Below are 25,117 nucleotides of genomic sequence, written 5' to 3'. Positions count from 1 at the left end.
TGTGTTTATGGTCAGCAGCTACCTTGGCTGCATTAGGAATAGTGCTGCCAACAGGTTAAGTGTACTCAGAACTGGTGAGGTTACATCTGGAGTACCGAGTCCAGTGCTCCCCAGTACAAGACAGATATGAACTTAGTGGAGTGAGTCCAGAGCAGGGCCACAAAGACAATTAAGGGTCTGGAATTTCTTTCATACCAGGAGAGGCTGGGAAAGATGGGACTGTTCAGCCTGGAGAAGAGATGGCTCAGGGAGATCTTATCAGTGTGTATAAATAAAAACCTGGTAGAAGGGGATGCAGAAGAGGCAGCCAGGCTCTTCAGACTCCTGTCCTTGAAAGGACTAGCGGTAATGGGCACAAATTAGAAAACATGAAATTCCATCTCCTCTCACTCACCCTGCTTAAGCAGGGGGGTTGGACTTGGTGATCTGAAGAGGTCCTTTCCAATTTAAATGATTCTGTGACAAAATAGCAATGAAAAATCCACTGATTTCTCCAAAAGGGACTGTGTTCATTAAGTCATCGTAAAACATGCTGAATGCCTCATTCTCAGGAAATAAAATAGAGATTTGGTCTTACAGAAAACAGTATCACAAAGGACTGAAACAAAAGCACCATGCTTCTAGAGAAACACTATGAGTATCAGCCATCTTGAATCACAGGAAAGATAACAGACTTAAATCAAAGGATATATGAATTCTGCCCTCTTTTAAAAGCTTTGCTTTCTCATTTCAGGTAGTCTTATGCAAATTCAAAGCTTACAGAAAGTATTACTGAAGCAAAAGATATCTAACATAACTGCCAAATTAAGATGGTCAGGATGAACAGTCTGTTAAAAAAGTATATATTCTTAATATATCATACCTCCTATGATGTTTTTCATAGGCAAAGTAAAAAAATTCTGAATTTTGAACTAGGAATAAAGTCCATGCCTTCTGATTCTGTTTTCTCTGTTTCTTGATTTAAGTTTTAAAGCAGGGATCTCTATAATGTTTGATAAAGGAGGCTTCAGATCCTGTATGATTCACTAGAATGCAAATAAATAAGTAGAGCAAAGAGGGGACAAGGTGAAAAAGAAATAGAAATAAAATTGATGTAAAATCATCACAGACATTCTAGGTGAAAATAAATTTCAGGAAAACATCTCTAAAAATATTATATACATAATTCATAATTTACTGTACAGAAGATACACAGCTTTCTCTTCTCTTTATAACACCCTTGCCTCAAGGAAAGGGTATTATAAAGCACAGTCAGTCTTTCTGGGTGGAAAAGGAATGGAGGGTTGGCGCATGAGCTTCAAGGGAGCCATAGCATCCTAGAACAGCTGGTTAAACCAAGGAACTATAGAGGCCATAAATCAGGAGGCCAAAGTGATTTTTTTATCCCTTTTCCAGAAGAGCAAAAATCAGTTAGTTATGTTTGCTGCAGGCAAGCAGCAAAAAAGGTAGCATTTGGGTGCCTGAACACTGATGTCTGGTACCATAGCAGACACCATAAGGTAACTGAGATATCTGCTAGCACATATGAAACAGAGGAAAATAATCAGAGTCAGAGAAACGCATCCAGATGAGAAAGAAATCATTTAGTGGCACATACCATTGCATTATTGGTAGTTAAAGAGTTTCAAAAAAAATAACACAAAGCTCCTTAGATTTCAATAAGCAGGGCAGTCACGGAGCAATAATCATCTGAGAAAGCAGCATATACTCACATTAACTTTGTGCCAAAAGTAAAAGCTAATCCATAATACTGTAAAAGATAATGATTGTTCAAGATGTTAGAAAAATACTCACATGTAGTATACAGATCCTTAAAAAACCCTACAGATTGGGACAGAATTCTCTAAGCTACTGAATATTGGTATGACTGCAACCTTGGCAAAAGCTTTGCCAATAATACAACAGACTGACTTAGCGACCTTACTGGCAAAGTTACTGAAAATTCACAAGTAAAGACATACACAGAGCAATTAACTGTAAAACTCTGATGGGTTTGTTTCAATATTTCCTTTCATTAAAAGTATTCCAAAATTATGAAATAAGAATAAAACCTATTATACTTCAGCTTCTGAAGTGAAGTATAACAGCTTAAAGTTACTTAAGGAGAATGCATGCCTCAGAGCGAATAAAAAATTTCAACAGATAGAGCTCACTGTCCAACTCACAAACCACTGTTCTCTCAGGATAAATAGTATTCTAGAAACTTGATGTTTGAATATGATCTACACCATCCGCAGCAACCAAGTCTGCCAAACACCACGTATAACTAGCAACAATTTCTGAAAGTATCAGAAAAGAGTGTGAAAATGATAGAATGTAAAAATAATCAAAATATCACTACAATTAGGGATGTGTGATTATCTACTTAATCAGAATTAGTTATGTGTAATGCATCTAAAAAAAACCCACCTTCTAAGTGGGGAAACCCTCTCCTTCATTACCTGCTGTTTAGAAACACCCCAATATAAAAGTCTTTGATCTCAAGATTAAATGTGTAGAAATAAAATATCAATAATCATCTGACTGGGCTCCTCTGAGAGGTTACCGTCCTCTGCAGTTAAACCAAATAAACAGTACTTGAATAATTTACTCTTAAAAATGTCACAAGGTTACTTTTCAAGCTGGGATTAAGTACTTATCACTTCCTGTTTCCCTGCATTGAAAAATGCATTCAAAAAGCAGTCTTAAAAAAAAAAGGCAAGTCAAGGAATCAGAAATCTATTAAATGACGTTTTTCACTTCCCAAGACATTGTTTTGACAAGCTTCCCTATATCATTTCATTAACAGCAGCTTTTTTAAAGAAAGGAATGTCACACAAAGTAATGGGGCTATATACTCAAACTGCCTGTGCAGTATTTGCCACTTTCTACTGTCAAAAGCAATTAGACTAGTATCACATTGATGTGAAAAGTGCTTCCAGAGTTGAACATTCAGTTCACTTAGCTTAGATGTATAATACACAGTTTAATGTCAGCTAGGCATCCTAACTTCCCTTTACAGTTATAGGACAGAAATAGGGACGGCAAGTTTCATCAACCTCATTTTAGATATATACCTTAGGAATAGATGAACTAGACCTAGAAATGCTTGCTTTTTGTCACTGTCAAGGGACAGAAAGTCGGGAATTTCAGTCGTAAACAACTACTATGCAGACCTTTATGGTCTTGAGACTGATTAAATTTATTTGAGTTAGAATAATAGAAAAGAAGCATTGTTTTTAGCCAGATTTTGAGGAATCTATTGCCATACCTACATGACATCTCTAAAATAGTTTTAAAAACTATGCTTGGCCTTGCGCAAGTTAGACACCTACAAAATTATTTTTTTGTGTATTTCATCACAAGGGATTGTTGAGGTACAAAGGATAAGGCCTGTGAAAAACCTTAGTAGTAACAGGCAATCTGTCTTTACTGAAGTTAATAGTACAGGGGTTATATGTGCAAAATGAAAGATAAAAGAACAGGAGTTGTAACAGGGAACTACTTAATAAGGAAATAATATATTATCAATTGACCAGTGATTCCTTTAGGCATTTTTTCAAATACAGTTGAGTAAAATCCTCTTCATGATTCAAAGATTTCACCTTAGGTCGCTTCACACTGCATTATGCCAACTATGCACACTATACCTTACACAGACTATGCACATACCAAATATATACCAACAATAACTGGCTTTCCAGACAGTAAGAAGGATGCAGAATTGTAAGTCTGAGTACACACTAAAAGTGATAGAAGATATCTCCAAATCCACCATTTGTACAACACTACATGTTAAGTTTTATAACTATGAAAAATAACCTGCTAGATCCTGAAAAGATGCAGGAGGCAGAAACAGAAATGTTCACAGATTTGACTCCATGTGGTAGTAACAGATGACTAGCCATGTGGCTTGGGAGTGCTCTTAAAAAAAAACAAAACCACACACGTAACAGTTACTTCCCAAAACTTAAGGAGAGCAAAGTTGTGAATCTTTTTAGAAAGCACTCTGTAAATTCGCAAATATGGTTACTCTCTATGCACTGGAAAATTTGAACACCTCAAAAGAACACAAGATTTTTTCCCCTCAAGGTTTGAAAAAATGCAGGGAGAGGGGAAAAAAAATCTTTTATCAGCATGTCAGTTGATGTTTTGATCTGTGCAATTTTTCCAGCAGAAAACTCTGTGGGAAAAACCCTTTACACTCTAGAACACGGGTCCTCAAACTTTTTAAACAACGGGGCAGCACGCGGATGAAGTGGTGGGCAGTCATCTGCGGCTGCTGGCGGGGGGGTGGCACATGGGGGTTCTGTAAATACCTGGGGCCGGACTGAGGACCCTGGGGGGCCATATCTGGCCCACGGGCCATAGTTTGAGGACCCCTGCTCTAGAACAACCATCAAAGCAGCTTAAACTTAAATGGTTGAAAGTGGCTGCTTTTTAGCACAGAGATTCTAACCTGCAATGAAGACGCTAAACAGCAAAGACATTTACAGTGTTTCTACACAAATAAACTATTATTTAAATAAATCGCAAAGCATATTAAAAACAATTTCCAGATGTGGTAATGCTTAAAGGCCATATAAAAATTTCTAATATCCCACTGATGCTGATAATCTAAATGCAATCCCTCCGATTTCAGCATACCGCCAACAGTCATTTTGTAAAATGAACAGTGAAATGTGTTGAACCGCACTGGAAAATGGGGTAAGAACGCAGAATGTCTTTTCATTACAGCATATTAACAGAAAAGTTAGTTTAGTTTAGATTTATCTTTCTCTATCAGGCAAGATGAAATTTCATTAAACTTTTGCTGAAGTGAGCAAGAAAAACAATCTGTGAATGAAGAATGTATATGAATAATTAATGTCATGGCCACTGAGTTATTGAATACCAGCCAAGGCAATTATTGGATGTAATGGGAGGACTTGCTAACCAAGCCAGGACTCTGTTTCCTAAATACTGCATGTACAATAAATAGGAAATGGTCATTGCTGCAACAGTCAAAGATAAAGGATAGACAAATGAGAATATAATTAATCAATTTTCTGTACCTGGAAATTAATCCAAATGTTTTGCTGAAAAGCATATGAAGCCTATGACAAAGTTCAGAGTCCAAAACACGCGAGTTCACAGAACCACCCTCCTCCTCAGTTTGCTAAAAGTTATGACTGCATAAATTTGGCCTTCATAGTTTCTGGTTTTTTGCAGTAACCATATATAATAAGTCCTAAAATCCACACAGACAGACTGCTTTCAAGCATCTTCTGATACTTCAGGTGATCTGTTAAGCTACTGAATACTTCCATTGATGTAAGTGCATAGGTTTGGCATGAAGCATTAAATGCTTCAGGAAAATTGCTGAAATGTAGGTGTTGATCTCATCTCGCTGATCTACACATTATATAGGAAGAAAAACTTTTGGGGTGGGAGAAGTGAAATAGAGTAAAAGAAAATCTTGACAAAGACCCAGAAAATACTTAGACCAGTGAGCTCTATCTGCCTGTTGAAGAAAATCTACAGAAGAGTGCCACTGTTCCAGTCAATAAGATCTAGCCTGGATATTAAGATCATTGAAATTGGCCTTTAAAGATCATTGTGGCCTTGAGAGAATTAAGTAATGCAGAAGGTTTTTATAATACTATGAATCAAAGGGGAAAAGCTATTTTTAGTCAGCAATTTTGTATTTGGGTTTTCAATTTAAACTACTGGGAATGAGAAGAGCTGAAAATATTGCTTTAATATCTCCCCAGCTGTGGACTTTTCCTGATAAGATGGAAAATACTAATATCACCTTATATGTATGCAGCTGCCTTTGTCCCTCACCCAATCATAGATCATAGCAATCAGATATTAGTCAGGAATACAAAACCAGTTAGAACAAGAGACTAAACAAGGCCATTTTGGACGCTGATCTCATATGCAAACCCCTGTGCTTACAGCATATGATTAGACAATCTTTAAAGTCAATAACTTAATTATTCTACAGTTGGATTTGAAAAGTAAATGGCACCAGAAAGGGTACAGAAGTGAAGCCCTTCCTGAGATGGTAGAGGATGCAGAATACAGCATTGCTAGTCAAAGGTAATTTTTTGTCTAAATGATCCTAAACAAGAATGTGCAAGATAGCTGTGAAGGATTGATAAGGAAGATTTTAAAAAGATGCAACTGTAATTGTTTTAAGGCAAAGGAAGAGTATTGAAAATTGTGAAAGGATCACAGTAAAACAATTCCATGGTGGCTCTCATGGTACTAAATAGCCATGTTATCTAGCTATTTAGAAAACCACCAAGTTCTTACTGAAGCAAGATCTTCTCTGCAGACCTTTGTTGGCAGTACATGTCGTTTTAAAGGAACATTATGAGAGCAGCTAATGAAGTTCTGGGAAGAAAACTGTATTCACTACTCGGACTTTCTCCTTCGTACCTGTTGCAAAAGTTTGAAAGGAGGATTAAATTCTCCATTTCCTATTTGTTCAGTCCTGTTTCAGCTGACCTGCAATCCTTTCCTGCTTCAGCAGCACTAGAATCATGAAAGGCAGCGTGCTTGCATGCGTTATGGACTTGACAATTACATAATGTGTACATCATAAAATTGGAACAAAGAGCATAAACATTGTATTATGGATACAATTAGGTCTTCTGGATGCTCCTTTGCCCAGCACCAGTGTGTGTACAGCTAGCAACTAGCATACCAAACAGCCCCAAATATACAAAGGTGGCTTTGGTCCATACTAGCAGAATCTCATTCCTCTTACTTTACAGCAAACTACTGTTCTCCCAAGTCCCTTCTCACGTGTGCTCTGTACCTACCATCTGCACCAGCGCTGCTATTCCATGTATTCTTTCAACTATCTAGTCCTTCTTCAGCCTTTATCAGCTCTTCCCTTAATCCTGGTGGTTTTCACACACAATGTTGATATCTGTGAGGGCTGCTACAGGATCATCTTTCTAACGTCCTGTGATTCAGACAGAAAGAAGGAAACAGAAAATAAATCCTTTTGCTCAAAGGCCAGAGACAAATAAAATCAGGGCTGACTTTTCCTACTTTCTTGTCAACACCTTACAGTAATGGTATCAGCTTTTAAAGTATGCAGTCAAAAGAAAAACAGATCTAACTGCTGTTTCCTAGGAAGGGCAATGGAAAAAGATGACTAATCAGAGGTTGCAGTTCTTGAAATTCAACAGTGATGCTCCTTCTTAAGCTATTGAAAAAAACGCACAAGAAAAACATAACATTTGACAACGTCCAGGCAAAAATCAGCCTTTGATATCATTTATATCAGAAGACCATTCCCTAGATATACACTGGTTTTGCTGTTGGTATCTTCATTGCTTTGCCTTGAGACCTGATTAAGGTCAGGTTGGAACCAACAAGTAGCAGAAGGTGATGGGTTTGAACGTACCAGCAAAGAAAAACACAGCCCCCAACCCAAGAAGAGGGCTCAGCCAAGTTCAGCCAGGGAGGTCAGTGAGAGCACCTGCTTTCAGAACTCCACCTAATGCCCCAGAAATACCCAGCAGCAACTTGGCCAAGCAGCCTCAATACTATGAGAAGGCAGAGGGCAGAGTCAGTTGTAGTATTTTTCTTACCACACCTACTGAGTTGAGAGATCAGATGCTTCAAGAGCTATGCCTCTCCAAGGATCTTCTGCCTGGCCAGTCAATTCACCCAGAACAGGTGTAAGATCGAGACTGCATGTATGTTTCCTCATGGGCCCTGCACATTTTTCCCCTCTAATTTGATCAGCTACTCCCAATAAAAACTAAATTGACTGTGGCTAATATCTGACCAGTTATTCTTTGTACAACAGCATAATGGTTACAATATAATAATTAGTGATGCCTGCAATGAAGTTGTAACGTGGTCTTATGAGGTGGTGGTGTCCAGGCTGGGATAAGTCACAGATTAAGGCTCTACCCGTAGAAGTCACCGGGCTCCTGTGCTGAAGAGTGGGAGAGCGTTCCAACCCTCATTTTGAGCTTTTAGAAAATTTAGACTATTTATCTTAGCTCAAATACTATAGGAAGGTCTTGCTTGCTTTTGCATTTTCCAGCAAGCTGAAGTTTCCAATTGCTGCTGTTGCTATTATATATCTGAATGCAGTTGGTCCTGCAAGGAGCACCGATAGTAACTGCAGTCTCATCACTGTGAGCTGCCAACTGTTAAGCAGACCTTGCTGTTCAAGCAGGTGCAATATTCGTTCAGCCCAGACTCAGCCTTGAGCACATAAATGTTCAAGAGCCTGCAGAAGGCAAAGCAAGTAAGCAAATGTGTTACTGTTATTTGCACTCTGAATAGAATGACAGCCCTGAAGGTCAGAAGGTTGAGTCTAGATATTACGATTGTTAAAAGCAGCTTTCTGTTTCTAGAGAAAAATCAAGAGAATGGCATAGACATTATCTTGTCTGCCTGCCTCTGAGTCTCTAAGCTGACTGACCGAGCCCTTTACAGTCAAGTTAAATGGGGCTTTAACTTCACCAGACAAGTCAAATAGCTCAGGCCTCATAATGAACTTCTGTAGAAGGCAACATAGCAGTACATTTTAATTGCTCTACCACTGTACCCCAATAGTAAAATACAACATTCAGATCATTAGAAAACTACATAGTGAACCCAAAGAGAAAAGAAATAAAATTAGCATAGGGCAGAGTACATGATCATCCAAGCATAATCTAAAATACCATCTTAATATAACCAATGTAGCGTTGCATTCTATATGAATACATTCTTATGCAAGTGAGTAATGTGAACTCCCATGTCATTTCCTCAATCGCTGACTCTGAAACCCTGAATGACAACTTAAATGTCAGCACTGTTAATGATTTCTCTACAAGTTATTTCAACAGAAAATGCACTTAATGTGATTGAGTAAAAAAAGTAAATCTTAAATCTATGCAAGATTACAAAAGTTCCAATTATCCACCCTTCAGCTGTCAAACTTAAATGTGACCAAATGCAGCTTCTTCTACAATCCTTATCACATTTCATGCCATTGAAAACTAAAAATTGTAGAGATATCATAAAATAATTAAAATTTAAGATGAAACAAAATGCACAATATCTTTCAGACAGCACAAATTCAAATTTATGCTTTAGAGAGCCTGTATTTTTCTATAGCCTGCCTGTTTTAACTGAATTTTTAATATATCCTTATGTCAGTGTGGCACAATATAGCAACTGAAGCAACTGTGGCACAATACATAGCAACAGATTAAATAAACTTCAAATAGTGTAGGTTTTTTTAATTGCAGGCACAATCACAGACAAGAAACTATATCATTTTATATTTATAACTAAAAACAAGTTAACCAAGAAACATTATTTTGTCTATAGAGCACTAGAAACCATCCCCATGCTGCTAAACCATAGAATATTATTTTTATGCTGCAGTAGCAATAGCTACAAAGGAAAGATGTTACTGACTGCTAGAAGATGTTGCACTAATATGAAACATTATTATCAGTTTCCAGAAAAGCATAACCAGAAAGCTTTAAAAATGTGATTTTTCTTTTGTGCATACTTTATCTAGCATTAGATTTATAAGATTCAAAAGAAGTGAGGTACCAGGTACTGCACCTGCATCACAACAACCCTATGCAACACTACAGGCTTGGGGAAGCGCAACTGGAAAGCTGCCTGGCGGAAAAGTGTCACAGCACTATCAAAACTACCCAGCTACAACAAGGCTTTTACCATCCTATATGTGGTTAATTTCAATAAGTAGTTCCCACGCCTTGCCCCAGCACAGCCACCAATCCCCCACATGGTTTCAAGAGTTCCTCTGCTGTCCAAGCTATTTCTTCATCCTCTTCAGACCAGTCCACCCTGCTTCTTGCCTCTGCTACATCCTAATTCTTCTTTATCTGGGCTCCTCTTCCAACCAGCCTCTCCTCATCTAAGCCCCCTTCTTCTCCCAGGGCCTATCCCACCTCCTCATCCATCTCACCTATATCCTTGGTACCCACACCAGTACCCTCCTCCCTTAGCTTCTTCCAGGTCTCTTTTAATCTGGTGCTTCTCTTCTATCCCCCTTAAAGCTATTTAAATACTTAGCAGGAACCAGCCACAGCTGCACCTTATCCACATCAGCCAACCCATGGACCATGAAGCCAGCCCACAGCTGTATATTATCAATGTTAATTAACACAGTTTCATTCCGCTATAATTCTTCTACAGAAAAGGACCTGGGGGTGCTGGTCGACACCCAGCTGAACATGAGCCAGCAGTGTGCCTGGGTGGCCAAAGAGGCCAATGGCATCCTGGCTTGTATCAGCAACAGTGTGGCCAGCAGGACTTGGAAAGGGATCATCTCCCTGTACTGGGCACTGGTGAGGCCACACGGAATGCTGGGTTCACTTCTGGGCCCCTCACTGCAAGAGGGACACTGAGGTGCTGGAGCGTGTCCAGAGATGGGCAACGGGGCTGGGGAAGGGGCTGGAGCACAAGTCTGATGGGGAGCGGCTGCGGGAACTGGGGTGGTTTAGCCTGGAGAGAAAGAGGCTGAGGAGAGACCTTATCACTCTCTACAACTACCTGAAAGGAGACTGTAGTGGGGTGTATTTTGGTCTCATCTTCCCAGTAACAAGTGAGAGGAACAAGGGGAAATTGCCTCAAGCTGTGCCAGGGGAGGTTGAGATTGGAGATTAGGAAAAAAACATCCACTGAAAGGGCGGTCAAGAGTCAGAACAGGCTGCCCAGGGAGGTGATTGAGTCAGCATCCCTGGAGGTATTTAAAAGATGTGTAAATGTGGCACTTAAGGACATGACTTAGCAGTGAACTTGGTAACATTAGGTTAACAGTTGGACTCGATGATCTTAATGCTTTATTGCAACCTAAATAATTCCATGATTCTATGATTTTTTTCTTAGTCATCATTAAAGATTGACACAGAAAGATGAACTTGTAATCATCACAGCAACAGACCTAATGGCAACTTTATCCCCTTTCTGCATTCTCTCAGAGCACTACCCTTGATTTTCAGGTTTCCTATTACAGGATAAATTCTTACAATTCTCCACTTTTAGACTAGGTTCCAACCTACAGTTATGATTTAGCAATCTTGGTTTACCTGGCAAATCCAACTAAATCCAAGCTCTTTCTATTCTTCCCTTCAGTGATCTTATAAGCTGCTTAAGAAAATAGTAGTCTTCAGTTTAAACTAGAAACAAAATATTTAGAAACAGCACTCCGCCTCTGTGTCTGTATTATGTCAGGATTTATCACCTCCTGCCAGCAAATTAGTTAGGTACCTTCAGAATCCTCAGGCAGATTTTATGCCTGTCTAATTTTCACAAATGGAAATCCCTCTTGCAAAGGTTCTTTTTAAAATGTCATTCTTCTTTTATTGCTTATGTCTTAGGGATTTTTTCATAGGCTTTATTGTCTCTCAGTGACTTCTGCATATTTGTTGATGGATGGCTTATACTAAGCTATTCCTTTTCCTTTCTGTCTGTCACTTCTAACAGAGCTTCTAACACAACCGCAAATTAAGTTCATATGTTCATAAACATCCAAAATAACATACAGAATGTAATTATTAAACTATTAAAGAGCTGCTATGAATCCATCACATAAATATCACTAAATAATGTATGTGATTTCTATGCTAAAGAAATTAGTGTGCTTTTTATGACAGCTACACTGAGCCTACTGCAACAGAATGTTCAATCAAATTTGTCATCTGAGATTACAAGGTAAGGTATGAATATATCCCGTAAATAAAACCTGTATTTCAAGTTAAATACACAAATCCACTTAGCTTTTACCTACCATTACATATTACACTACAAAAATAATACAACTTGAAGAATTCAAGTGACAAATACTTAGGAAGGATAACCAATAGGTATCCTAAATTACATCTCAATTATGTACTTCTTTAACACCACCTCTTTTATTCTGCTCTGGAAATATGCTATACTGAATTGTATATTATTGATTTATTATTAGAAATGTACCAAACCCTCAGAAGTATTATTAAACTAAAAGCATTCTGCTTTACTTAGGACTTCTTTAAAATCTCGTATTACAATTTGGTCATGGAATAGATTTTTTAACAGAATTAATGTTTCCTCTCAACAAAGTCTGTTAAAATATCTATGTGCTTCACAAATAGAGAGGAAAATGAGAAGAGCTCGACAACTTTATGTAAAGCCCCCACCAGTGACAAAACACATCTTGTGTGATAAGACTCACTTTCCATGTGAGGAACGTGTGTGGCATATATGCTGTTGATGGCAGGATACCTGTCAGTAACGTGTTGCAACGCAACATAAAAGAGAAAAAGCAGAAAATAAATTCAAAGTTGCAGATATTAAGAGATCAACACTTCTCTTTACACTGCTTCTTCCAGTTTTTCTACTGGAGCTGTTAATCTCACCTTGGTGCATGTATCCCAAGACCAGACTGAGCAAGGCACATGCTGTTGGGAAGGTATAGAACGTTATAACCCCTGCATCATTACTTGGCTTTCCCTATACTCTCTTGCTACCAGCTAGCTGTGACAGTGAAATGAAATAGAATAGGAATAGGAATACAATAGAATAGAAATGAGTAGAAATGAATAGAATAGAATAGATTTACATTGGAAGGGACCTGCAACAATCATCTAAACCAACTGCCCAACCAATTCAGGGCTGACCAAAAATTAAAGGATGTTGTTACAGGTATTGTTCAAACGCCTCTTAAACACTGACAGGCTTGGAGCATCAACCACCTCTCTTGGAAGCCTGTTCCAGTGTTTGACCATACCCTTGGTAAAGAAATGCTTCTGAATGCCTAGTCTAAACCTCCCCTGGTGCAGCTTTGAACCATTCCCACACAACCTGTCAGTGGATACTGGGGAGAAGATCTCAGCACATCCCTCTCCTCTTCCCCTCCTCAGGGAGCTGCAGAGAGCAATGAGGTCACCCCTCAGCCTCCTTCTCTCCAAACTAGACAAGCCCAAAGTCCTTAGCCACTCCTCACAGGACATGCCTTCCAGCCCTTTCACCAGCTTTGTTGCCCCCCTCTGGATGCATTCAAGCACCTTCACACCCTTCTTAAATTCTGAGGCCCAGAACTGCCCACAGTGCTCAAGGTGAGGCCGCACCAATGCTGAATGCAGCGGGACAATCACCCCTTTTGACCGGCTTGGTTGCACTGTGTTCGATGCGCCCCAGGACACGATTTGCCCTCTGGGCTACCAGGGCACGCTGCTGGCTCGTATGGGGCCAGCTGTCGCCCAGTACCCCCAGAGCCCTTTCTGCAGGGCTGCTCTCCAGCTGCTCCTCTCCCAGTCTATACTTGTGCCCATCATTACTCGATCCTAGGTGCAGGATCCAGCATTTTGACTTGTTCAGTTTCATCCCATTAATCATAGCCCAATGGTCCTATCTATCTAGAACCCCTTGCAAGGCATCTTCCTAGCTAATTCTCCTTGTTTTTATACAAATATCAGTGTTGTACCTTGCCTTATTTGACATTCGGTCATACCCTGTTGTGTACGTGCCCTGATCTACCTCCTTTTTTTCTGCAGAAATATGCTTATAGCTTTCCATTAATTTTAATCTATAAGCTGATTTGAAAGTAGTTTCCTTTTTTATTCTTCTGGCAGTCATAATTTGTATAAGCATTTTCTCTAAAGGCAACAAGTAAAAGTTTTGCATCTCATAAAACAACCTCTAGTCAAAAGATGATGTGGATGAGCAAAAGCAGAGAGAAAATGTCAACAATTTTATATGGGATTTTTTTAATACAGTAAATGAGTTATTTAAAGGTACATGAGGGAGTTAGAAACACAATTCTGGCTAATGGCAGTGGAATTGTCCTTCTAAAAAGCTTTGAAAATGTTGATATGTAATTTTAAAATTATTTTTCTGTACTTTTTTAACTTGTCCCCCTGCAATTCTATTTGGGCATGACAGATGGAAGTTAAACTTCTGAATAAGTGATTACTGCTGAGACAGGATGAGACAGGGAGGAAATTAAAATATATGCGCTAGGAATATGGCTGAAAAGTTCACTTCAGTTGCTGCAGATGAACACATGGGAATTTACTAGCAGTTACATGAAAAATTATTACTAGTACATAATACTTTATATCATCTGAAATTTAAATATTTAAAATAAATCACCCTAAATTTCAGTATTTAAAAAAAATAATCTTAAAACACTATTTAAATTAGAAGAAATTATATTTGAAACATTTCAGGTATCAAAAGTCAAACAATTCAGTGTCATTTCTTCACATTAATTCTATTACAGTAAGTAAATAATGAAAAAAAAAAGTGTAATTACAGCAGCATAACGAAGAAAATGTTTTCAGGCCTCTGAGTGCAGCAACAGGTTCTGCAGCATCCTCCCCTCTTCCCTAAGGGTTTGGCTGCCTGTCCTCAAGGCTGGCTCTGACGTGGTGCAGCCATAACCTGGGGTCAAGGCTGCTACAAGATGTAGATGCTGTGAGATGCTGTTGTGCTGGGGGCCTGTGCCCTCAGCTCAGGAGCATCATTTCAGCTCAGGGCTGTGCAATGCTCGGCACCACACCTCGCTGCTCCTAATTGTGCCGACTTGCCTTTTGGAGGAGTCACCTCAGATCTGCCCATCACCACAGGCTGGCTCGGCCATCCCTTGGCTGTGGCAGGCCCTGGTCAGTGTCCCTGTCCCCAGTCTGCCCTTCTGGCTGGGTGCTGCGGGACTGTGCTGTGCTGAGGAGAGCACTGCCCGACACCCCACCATTACTCTCATCTCTGGGCTCGCTTGCCCTCACCCAGCTGCTGCTGCCTGACCAAGAAAGTTCCTGGGATATTCCCCAAATGAAATACAGCCTTGAAAAAAGCATAAAGCAAAACTAAAAACCATTTTAGTAATCTTTAAGAAAACTACAAGGCAAATTGTCAGTTATTTTCTACAGTGCGTAAGCAAACTTTATCAGGAACTTTCCTGAAACACTGCATATGATTTTATTTTAATCTTCCATTTAATATTTTTTTCAGAATTCATATCTTGAAACAGTTCTGCTGACGTGAAAACCTTTGCACAGTAGGTAGGAACCAAATGAAATAGATTATTCCTTGGAACTGATATTAAAAATGCAGTTCACATGGCTAATTCAAGTCAACAGTCCAAGCAAAACAAACCAAAAGCTCAAAATTTAGCGTACATAAATAGACCAGGAGCTTCCAAAAACACTCCATGCAATTTCAGCATCATAAATCCAAAGTGAATTGTACTGTCCCGGTAGAAAAATTCCCTGGTGTTTGAAGAGATCTATAAACACTACCTAAGTTTGGAAGTGCAAATTATTACAGTAAAAAGTTGAACTCGTGTGGTTCTTTGAAGTGTTTTGCTGTTGACTAAGACAGTAAAGTCCACAAAAACGTGAAGAGGAGTGTCAGCCAAACCCAGGTCGTTCGCACAATAATCTGAAAACCAGTTGAAACCATTTTTCAAACGCGTAGGGCCTTGTTACTGTCCCTGCAGCACTCTCACCTCAGGAGACTGGTCCCTGTGGAGCCGGTGCCCCTGCAGCAGTGTCACCTCAGGTGCCTGGCCCTTGTTAGAGCCACACTGCCCCTACAGCAGTGTCACGTTCAGCCTTTTCATTACCTAGTAACAAGAGCATTTTAAATAAAAAAGAAAAAATAAAAATTATTTAAAAAAAAAGAAGAAGAAAAGAAAAAAACACCCTGCCTACTGATTCCTTAGATTATGTTAAAGCAAGAGTACGTACTTTTTACCCGGGTAACATTTCCTGAGGAGAAATCCTCGCCAGCTCCTTCAGGCCCCCGGGCAGCTAGCGCAGGGACGCAGCGCCCCGCCAGACACGAGGGACGGGGCGCCGCTCCCGCCCTGCCGGCCCCCTCTCGCTACCCCCTCCCCCGCCCCGGCAGGCGCCCCCGCTGCCCTGCCCCAGCCCCGCCGCCCGCGCCTCAGCTCTCCGGCAGCTCCGCACCGCCCCCGCCAGCGCCCAGCCCGTGTCCGCCCCTCGGGCCGCCGCCCGGCCTCGCCCCCTGCTCCACCGCCCCGGTGCCCGGTCCCACCCCACTCCCCCGCCTTCCCGCCTCGCCCTGCCGCCCTTCGGCGTTACCGCGGCGACCGGAGAAGCCGCCCGGCGCTGTCCATAACGGCCGCTGGGAGCGGCGGACCGGGGCGGTGACGGGCGGGAGCTGGGGCGGGATGGGGGAGCGGGGGGGAGCGGGCTGCGGAGCTCACGCCGCGGCCGTGGCTACTTCGGGTGCGAAAGGAGCGGCGGGGGGAGCACGGCAGGTAACGGGAGGGGAGGGGGCGGCCGCGGCACCGCCGCGGGGGGGCGAGGGGCGCCGGGGCCGTCCCGCTCTCCTCAGGTGCTCGCCGTAGGCAAGGCTGCTCCGATGCATGTGTCCCCTCAGGTGCCGGGTGGTCCTGTGACTGTCACCTCAGGTGCCTGGGCCTTGTTACTGCCCCTGTGGCAGTGTCACCTCAGGTGCCTGGTCCCTGTGGAGCCGGTGCCCCTGCAGCAGTGTTACCTCAGGTGCCTGGTCCCTGTGGAGCTAAGGCTGCAGTGCCCTGTGGCAGTGTCCGCACATCTGTATATACAGGTACCCATGCCCCTGACAGCCTTGCTGCTCCCTGCCATGAGGAATTGGGGCTGTTTCATGCCTCTCTGTCACCCATAATGTGGCTGGTTCCCATTCTTGCATGCAGCCAGGCTTGCCCCACATCCTTGCGTCCTGCTGGACCCACAGAACCAGACTGGTCCCAGCAACAGTCTTGTTATGATCTTTGTGCTGATGTACTTAAAGGCCGTGTGTCTCAGCACTGCATCTGCTAAGCAATGGAGTAAATAGTCAATAGGAGTCCAAAACTCTGTTTGAAAGCAATTATAGCCCGGGTATAGGTTAATTAGAGTGTGTGAAGGTATGAGAAATGGTTCATGAATGTAGCCACAGATCTATGACAAATTTAGGTTTATATGTTTTAGAGTGTCTTGTCAAATCATTGACATCACACAACAGGAAATGATCCATAACAAACTTCCTCATGGAAATCCAGGGCTACCCTCAGGCCAGCACCACCTCTGTCTCAGTGCTGCACCAGGTGTGGGAGCTGCTGACACCGAGTTGAGCTTACTTGAGATGTTTTTGCCTTGCCCATTCCAGCCTGTAATTAGAACTACATTTCTTTGCAGTGGGAGAATCCCAGAAATGGAAAGGAAAGCATAGAACTATCCAGTATGCGCTACCTGGCTGTGTAAATGCAGACATTTAAGATTGCTGTTGTTTCAACAGGTTAAAACAACAATCAGTAATATGGAGGAGGACTTAGAAGTGTTTCAGGAGCAAGCTGTCACCAAGTAAGTAATGACTTACTGTCTGGGAGTTGAATATAGAATGGAATTGAATTACAGGGGTTTATTAAAAATGTGAAACAATATTAATGATTTTTGAAGCAAACGTGATTCTCAATTTCTTCTGCTTTCTATGCAAACTGGAGAAGTTACTGATAATTAAGACAACACATCACTGTTTTAGCTAATAATCTACTGACTGTTTCTTTTAGTTATTTAATTTTTAAAAATCTTAATACCTGAACAAGAGGGGGGGAAATGAAAGCTATGTGGGGTTACATTAAGAAGTTAAGAAATGTTTTTTTGAAATGTTGTAAAAAATAGTTGAAGTTGCTAGGCTACAGCAGTATAAACTTACATTTCACAGCTCTTAAAGCATTCAAAAATCTTAAAAACAAAGCTATTAATTGCTAAAGCCCTAGTCTTATTTTGCACAGGTAATAACCGCAATTGTTCTTCCCAAGTATTAAGTGCATTTTCATCACAACACAATCATCTTTTTTTGACAGAATCCAAGTTTAGTTCTTTTGATGTTAATCTAAAAAATATTAGTACAGCACAAAATCTTTCTAAAGAAGTGTAAACATGGATGAGATTTGCTGTAGGACCTGATCCCATCTAGCCTGTTCAAGGAACACAGCGATATAAAAAGTACTTCTCCATATAACGAGCTAAATAGAATATTTATCTATCATAATTTGCAAATAAACTTGCTACCTATTTTTCATATAAAACAGTTTCTTCTATCATTATTACCAAGAAGCTGTCCAAGGTAATATTATGCATATTAAGTGTAAAATTTCTTTAAAATAACAGAAACACAAATATTCTATCACACCTTATTCTGGCCCAAGAAAGTTTTAATAGGATTTGAAAGTGTGCTCTGTTGTACTGAAGAATAATGTGTGCACTTTTCATGACAAAAAATGCTGCAGTAAAATATTATATTCTGAACAATGTGGCCCTTTTTTTGGCTTTGAGGGGCATTTTTTAAATTACTGATCTGATTGGTAAATATCGTCATATAAAAACTTGAATGTTTAAAAAAAGCTAAATAATGCTATTCTTTGGACATTTTTAACAAATCAGAAGTCTGTTTCAAGAGTTCAGATTCTGCCTTGCCTTTGTTGTAATTGACATACATGGAATTTCAGTTCTTTGCAGATGCATCTAGAGAGTGATTTGTCCCGTCATAAACTGGGTATTCTTGGTAGCTATTTATTTCCATTAACTATACAAAGAATCTGAAAGAATAGTTTAGAATACACATTCAATAATAGGAGACATTCGTTTCAGCCTGTGCTGACAGTATTCCAGAGATAATGCAGACAGCTTTAAGATTTGGGAAGATGGCTGAATAATAGTGGTGTAAATCATGACAATTACATCCCAGCTGCAAGAACTCATAAATCATAAATTGTTAAATTAGTTTTGGTTCATATAATGGAACTTTGGGGTAGAAGATTCCAATGGACTGTTTATCACAACTGATTTATATATTTCCTGTATTTAAAGTAAATTTTAAGAAGATAAAATGAATAAATATCAGCTCTAGAAGCTGGGTTAAGGACCAAAAACTAATTAATGTAAGACGGAAACCTTTAACATTGTTCTGCATAGGTTTTGCTTGTGTTTGCATAAATACTGTCATACATATTTTCCTATTTGTCAGCAAACCTGAGTAATAAGGGAAGAAGGCATGAGGTAGAGACTGAGTATGAACCAAATGTTTTTTAAATTGTCAGTTTCTAAATTACAACTTTGTTCTAAGGTATATGGACAATAATATTCTTTCTATGTCTATTATGAAACAATCAGAAAAATACAGATCTGTGCCCAACTCTAAAGCAAAAGACAGATAAATAGAGCTAGAAAGGTCTAACTAGTACAAAAATCATTTGTGATAAAGGCCTGGAGTTGGTAAAAATTATTGTCCATCTTGGCTTGTCTAAATTTGGAAACATCTAGACTTTACATGAAGATAAATAGTTATTAATGACAGCAGAATATGAATCATCTCTATTTTCACCAATATGGAGATAGAATAAGAGTAAGAGCTTGCCCACAACACTTAAAAAATAAGATACCTTTAAGTATTTTGAGCTGTTTCAAAGTAAATGCAACCAAAGAAAAAAAAAAAAGCTGCACTTGCTTAAGTACAAGTCATTACTTCTATGTAAGAAGAATCCATTCGATGTACATATCCAACAAGGTGGGAATGCTGAATGCATATAGGTAAAAAAACGTATGCATACTTCTTTGCTGTATGGGAAGACTTGTTCTTTGTGTGTTTGTTTACCTGATGGCATCTTAAACAAAAGATACCAAAGTTTTCCATATCCAGTAAACAAAATAAATTGTCATGATCGTGATACAATATGATTTGCCATATTCTGAGGGGGATAGTTAGAACTCTTCAAAACACTGAATGGACTAAAATAATAGTAACAGCAGCTAGTAGTACCTCTATGTTAGCAGGTGGGGGGCAACTGCCAAATACATCTTTATGCAGATCTGTTTGTAATACCACAGCCATGATCCAGAGTAGTTCTGGTAGTAGAACAGCAGCAGTAATCTACAGTGTCAGCCTTTCCTTTTTCAGCTGTAGGGGGACCTAGAGGATCTAGGTAAGGAATTAGCAAAGATGAAGATAGACTGAGAAGTTATTTCAGAAGGGATTTTTCCTTCAGCAGCTCCCTTTTATATATTGGTGGTTCGAAACGTGCAAGAACTGTTGAGAGAAGATTTTCTAGCAACAGCTGCGGAACTTGCCTTGTGTAGGATGGTCTGAAAGAGACAGGTGAAACTTAAGAGGTAATGGTACCAGCCATGGTGGATCTGAAAGGGTGACCTAATGATCCAGACTAGAGGATGCATTTGCACTTGCAAAACAGTATTTAGATGATCCTTGTGACACGCAAAAAAGAAAGTACCTATTTCTGAAGGCTGAAACCAGATAGCTGAGTCATTGCTGGTGGTTCACCAATGTGTTGCCATCTGACATCACATGAGGCTGTAAGGGCATAGGTCCTTATACCGGTGTTAAAGAAAAAGTAGTCCTGATGCAGTATTGCTTCATCTTCTGTTTTTAAAAACCCATTTCATATTGAACCAAGAGGGAATCAAAGTTTACTGCATCATTAATGCTCTTTTGAGATAAGCTTGAGGCACTTGGGAGGGGGGTATTTTTGTTTTGTGATGTGTACATCACAAGGTACTTACTTGCTTGCACTTTATTTATTATTATTCTGTGTCTCATATTAAACTTTAAAATGGCATTTCTACCAGTTTTAACGTTAAAAAGACATTAAGATTTATGTGTGTATTTAAAAAGCCTTTCCAAGCTTAACATTGATAATGTTGAAGTTTCAAGGATTTGTTGATATAAACGTTTTAAAGAATTTTACCTTAAAAAATCACGTTGAGTTTTAATTATATTGTAAATGTAACAAATTTGCTCCAATTTCCTGTAATAATTATCAAAACAAGGGTTATGCACCATTTAAGCACCAAAAAAAGATATTCTATAAACACATACCTGTGTTACAGTACTCTTTTTAGTGTAGTGCAGTCAGAAGTTGAGCATACAGCGTATGAAATGCAGAGTATGTGGGACCAGCATGACTCACAGCATAACCTACAGACAACTTCAGTATGTCTGCATGGGCACTGGGAGGGCAGACATCTGGAGAGCTGGCTGAACAGCTGGGTTGTGAAAGTTTACTAGAAAAGAAAGGAAGCATTTTCATGCTAGCATTCACACAAGACGGTGATATTAACTACTAGGAGTAAAAGCATTTGCTTAAGTGAAGGCTTGGTTTGCACAGTCATTTACAGTAAAGGAGCATGTTAGCTAGCTTACTGTTGTTCAGCGAAGTGCTGGCAGCACTCTCCACAGTTGAAGGTTCACTGGCAATAGGGATATTACCTCTGAGCACACGGCGGTGTGTTTTGTTAAGAGCAGTTCTGCTAAAGTAGAGCTCCTAATTGTTTGGTACATTCTTGGTTGCAATGTCCCCCCAAAAACATATGCCAAAATGTAATGACACAAAATGACATTCTGTGCTTATTTGGGGTACTGAAATCCTCTCCAACACATCCTAGGATGGAGTCGTTACAGGCATCCTGCTGTGCTTTTGTAGGTTCCTGCTACATTATTCAGATACTGTATCAACTTCTGTCGCTGTGTGACTGTCTCTTTGGCAATTATTTATAAAATAATAGCTATGCTCATTTTAAGGAAATAGCTATGCTCATTTTAACGAACTGTCATGCCATAGAGATACTAGAATGACTGCTAACTGATTAGCGATCATAGAGGCACTTTATGTGCAGACAGAGGTGTATACTATCAGCAATCAAGAGAACACATAGCTTTTAATTTATTTAAAATTAAAGAACCAATTAAATTATAGCCAGTGGCTATCACTTTTACTTTTAGGGAAAATGTCAGTGAGATAAATAATACTATTAAAAGGAAAATGGAGCATGTCATAACTCAAAACCAAGTCACAGCATTCTTGAATTATTTTGAAGTGAAGAAACTTGTTTATCAGAAGGCTAAATTTATTATAATGAAAAGTAATAGATCACAATGCTGGTTTTGCATTAGTTTAGGTAATAGGAAGGATAGTTAACAAATTTATGAAAAAATAAAATTGCTGGGTTTATCGACAGGAAATTCAATACAGTCTTCTAATCAAAATAAAAAAAAGAAAAAGACACTTGAAAATTCTGCAACAGTATGAGGAAACGGAAATTAAATGCAGATTAAACTTCAGTTGTACAATGAGTAGTCACTATGACAGATACAAAAAGTGAAAAGAAAGCAAGTATACCACTAACAACTTACTAACAGTATAACTCATTGAGATAAGGGAGAGTTGACGGTGGAGACATTGGTTTTATTTGTACCTTCATTTAGATATTACAATAATTGGACACACTGATCTCCAAATTGTTGCAGAGGGAAAAATGCAGGAATTTTCACAATAACCAGATCATATTATTGAAAAGAGTGATTTGAAGATTGTAAATGAGATTTTTAAGTTTTTTATGGCCAAGATATGGTTGCAATGACTAAAAAGATGACATATTTCAATACATTCCAATACGTGATAAGATAAAAGTATGTTTTCTAAAGAAAGTAATAAAGCTATATATTAGGGTAATTTATAAATAGAATCTCTTGTTTAGAAAAAACATAAAGCAATTAAAACTAGAACAGCTAACAAGAAAAGTATTAGAAAAATACTAAAACTGAAGTGGAAAAGAAGTTGAAAAGCTTATCAACAGTTAATTCATGTGAGCGCAGGATATGCATATAACAGATGCCACTAAAAAAATGGTGCAGAAAGTAAATTTTTACAGAGAGTGAAATGAAAGAGATGCTACTTCTCGCAAGTTTAAAAATTCAACACATTATTCCACTGGATAAAAACAGTCAATGAAAGGTTTTCTTTCACTCCAGTGAGATACATGCCCCTTTTCATACTTCATATAAAAATATCTACATCCAACATTCTATGAGCTCTGACCATACTAAAATTGCTTAGAAGATACGGTATTTTCAAAAAACAAATGAATTTGATTAAAGAAAATATTTCGATAAATGACATGAAGCAAGCATTACACAGTGGTAAGTCTGCTAAAGGCTTTTATCAAAATACTGTCTGAACTAATTCTGATCCAGTATCTCAATTTAAGTAAACTCAGATTAAATTGGAGTCTTTAATGACTGACAAATAACAGATTTTTTTGTGATGTGTAATTAATGACAGTGATAGAAAAGTCTCTTTTTTCCATATGACTCAATGAAAATTAAGTTTTATTGAAAAGTTATGAGCTCATATACATAGTTAAGCAATTTGTCCAATAGCTACATTTTCTTTGTAACAGTCTAAAAGCAGCTTTGAATTCACCTTCTGTGTTTTATGGGAAGGAATTAGACAGGAGCATATACTGTCTCCTTTATGTTTTTCCCAAACTCTAGAATCCCAGGTTAAATGGATAAGAAGCAGTAAGTCAGGAAAACATAATGTTCAGGAACATTTCAGTAAACAGTTTTATTTAATTATGACAGAAATTTTTTTCTAACAGGATGTTTTATTGAAAGTTTAATAGATTCATGAGTTCTAGAAAGATTCTTACTTTTAAATAAATCATTGCAAATCTGAAATGCCAGCTGTAAATTTACAGATTGAGAGAAGCTAGTATAAAATGAATTCATAAAACAATTGAGGTTAACAGGTTAAATATTCTCCAAAACACTTCAGGAAAAAAAGCCAACATATACCCTAGAAGGGCTGTATTATTTTGATGTGAAATAGTCATTTCCACAAATAAAAGGTTTTTGAGTGTAGGAGTAATGAAATTTCTTGCATAGAATGTATCCAGAGCCATTTTTTTCTATAATCTATATCTTTCTTAGTTCGAATTTTTATATTCATCATCAAATATAAAGTTGGAATGGATGTGGAATGAAGAAATCGCCATACTAAAGTTCAGATACTCTGTATATATCTGCTAAATGGTATACATCAGCTGATTTAAACATTGTTTGACACTGTCCAGACAAAATTTCCTTTTTTTCAATTAATATACTGCTCCTATATAAGGGGCAGTATAACAAGGCAACCAAGAGAGCAACTTTGACTGCTTTTGGTTTTTGATGGCCCTTCTAATATACCAAAATTAACCATTTATCATTATGTTCTTACTTAGGACACATAATATTCCTAAAGCAACACTGTAAAACATTGTTTATTACTGACAATGAAGTTGTAGTGTAAGACATGTATTCCAAATTTAACCTCAGAAGTTTGGGAAAAAATCTAATGTTTATGTTGCAGGTACTGTACAAATCTTTATGAAATCCACCACACAATCCCCCAAAGACAAGTTCTTTTTCAAAAGGTACTCACCTCTGTGTTTCCTAGTAGAATAAAAACCTAAAAGTTGCCTTTTTATTTAAGTTCATTTTCCACAAACAGAAGGGGAAAACAGAGTGTAAAAGTTGAATTAGCAATTAAGAATTGTGGCTCACTTTCAAGCCAGCTGTTTAAGAACTTCCTCCAACAAACTACTTCCATCATTATGTGCCCATAGTGGGAAGTCCTGTGCCCATATGCAATTTAATACTCAGCTTCTCCTACTTCTGTCCATAGAGGTTTGGGCCTGGATACCTTCAACTCAATTTGTGCTCATTTGATAGTTCATCCCTGGAAGAGTAAGAGGATATCAAACATCATGTAAGCTAGGCAAATAGTCTAGAATATGCTAAATACTCTGATTTTGACTTCAGGCAAACTTAAGATAGTGAGATTCCACCTACGTTTGAAGGCATCATTTAGCTTTTCCATTTCTTTCTTTCTGGTGGTGAAAAATGGTTATTTCCATCAAAATTAAATATTAACAATGTAAATATTCTTTTTTTCTCCCTTATTGTTTTTTTTTTTTTAAATTGAAAATATAAATCTCTTCTTTTTATGCTATTAGAGCTTCTCCGTATGAAGCTGAAATTCAGGAATTAGTGCATCAAATTGATATCATGGTAAATAGCAAGAAAGTGGAATGGGAAAGGAAGATGAAAGCTTTAGAAGCAAAGATGGATATCTGCGATCAAGAATTAGCAAGTGCCCAAAGCAAACTGCATCAAAAAGGTCAAGAGGTATTTAAAAATATCACATTCTGTAAAGAAAGTATTTATTCTGGCAGTTAGTTAATAGTATGCTTTAAATGCTCTGTAAGGAGACCTGTTCGTTCTGTCATGTACAAACACCAAACACCTTTTGAAGGTCACTAATTGTCCTTAGTGTTTTGTTTTAAAG

General features: G+C 38.7%; 1 protein-coding gene across 1 annotated transcript in view; it reads left to right on the top strand.

The window, feature by feature from the left end:
• Positions 1–16,138: 16,138 nt before the first annotated feature.
• The window catches only part of DEUP1 (deuterosome assembly protein 1), a 44,614-nt gene continuing 35,635 nt past the window's right edge, over positions 16,139–25,117 (top strand). Inside the window, exons 1-3 of the mRNA XM_040583422.1 lie at positions 16,139–16,228; positions 17,230–17,294; positions 24,786–24,957. Of these exons, the coding sequence (XP_040439356.1) occupies positions 16,139–16,228; positions 17,230–17,294; positions 24,786–24,957 (327 nt within the window). The remainder of the gene's footprint in view (positions 16,229–17,229; positions 17,295–24,785; positions 24,958–25,117) is intronic.

This window comes from Falco naumanni, chromosome 2, assembly GCF_017639655.2.
Source record: "Falco naumanni isolate bFalNau1 chromosome 2, bFalNau1.pat, whole genome shotgun sequence".
NCBI lineage: Eukaryota > Metazoa > Chordata > Aves > Falconiformes > Falconidae > Falco > Falco naumanni.
The sequence above is the reverse complement of the archived record's forward strand: the minus strand, read 5'-3'. Positions and strand labels throughout refer to the sequence as shown.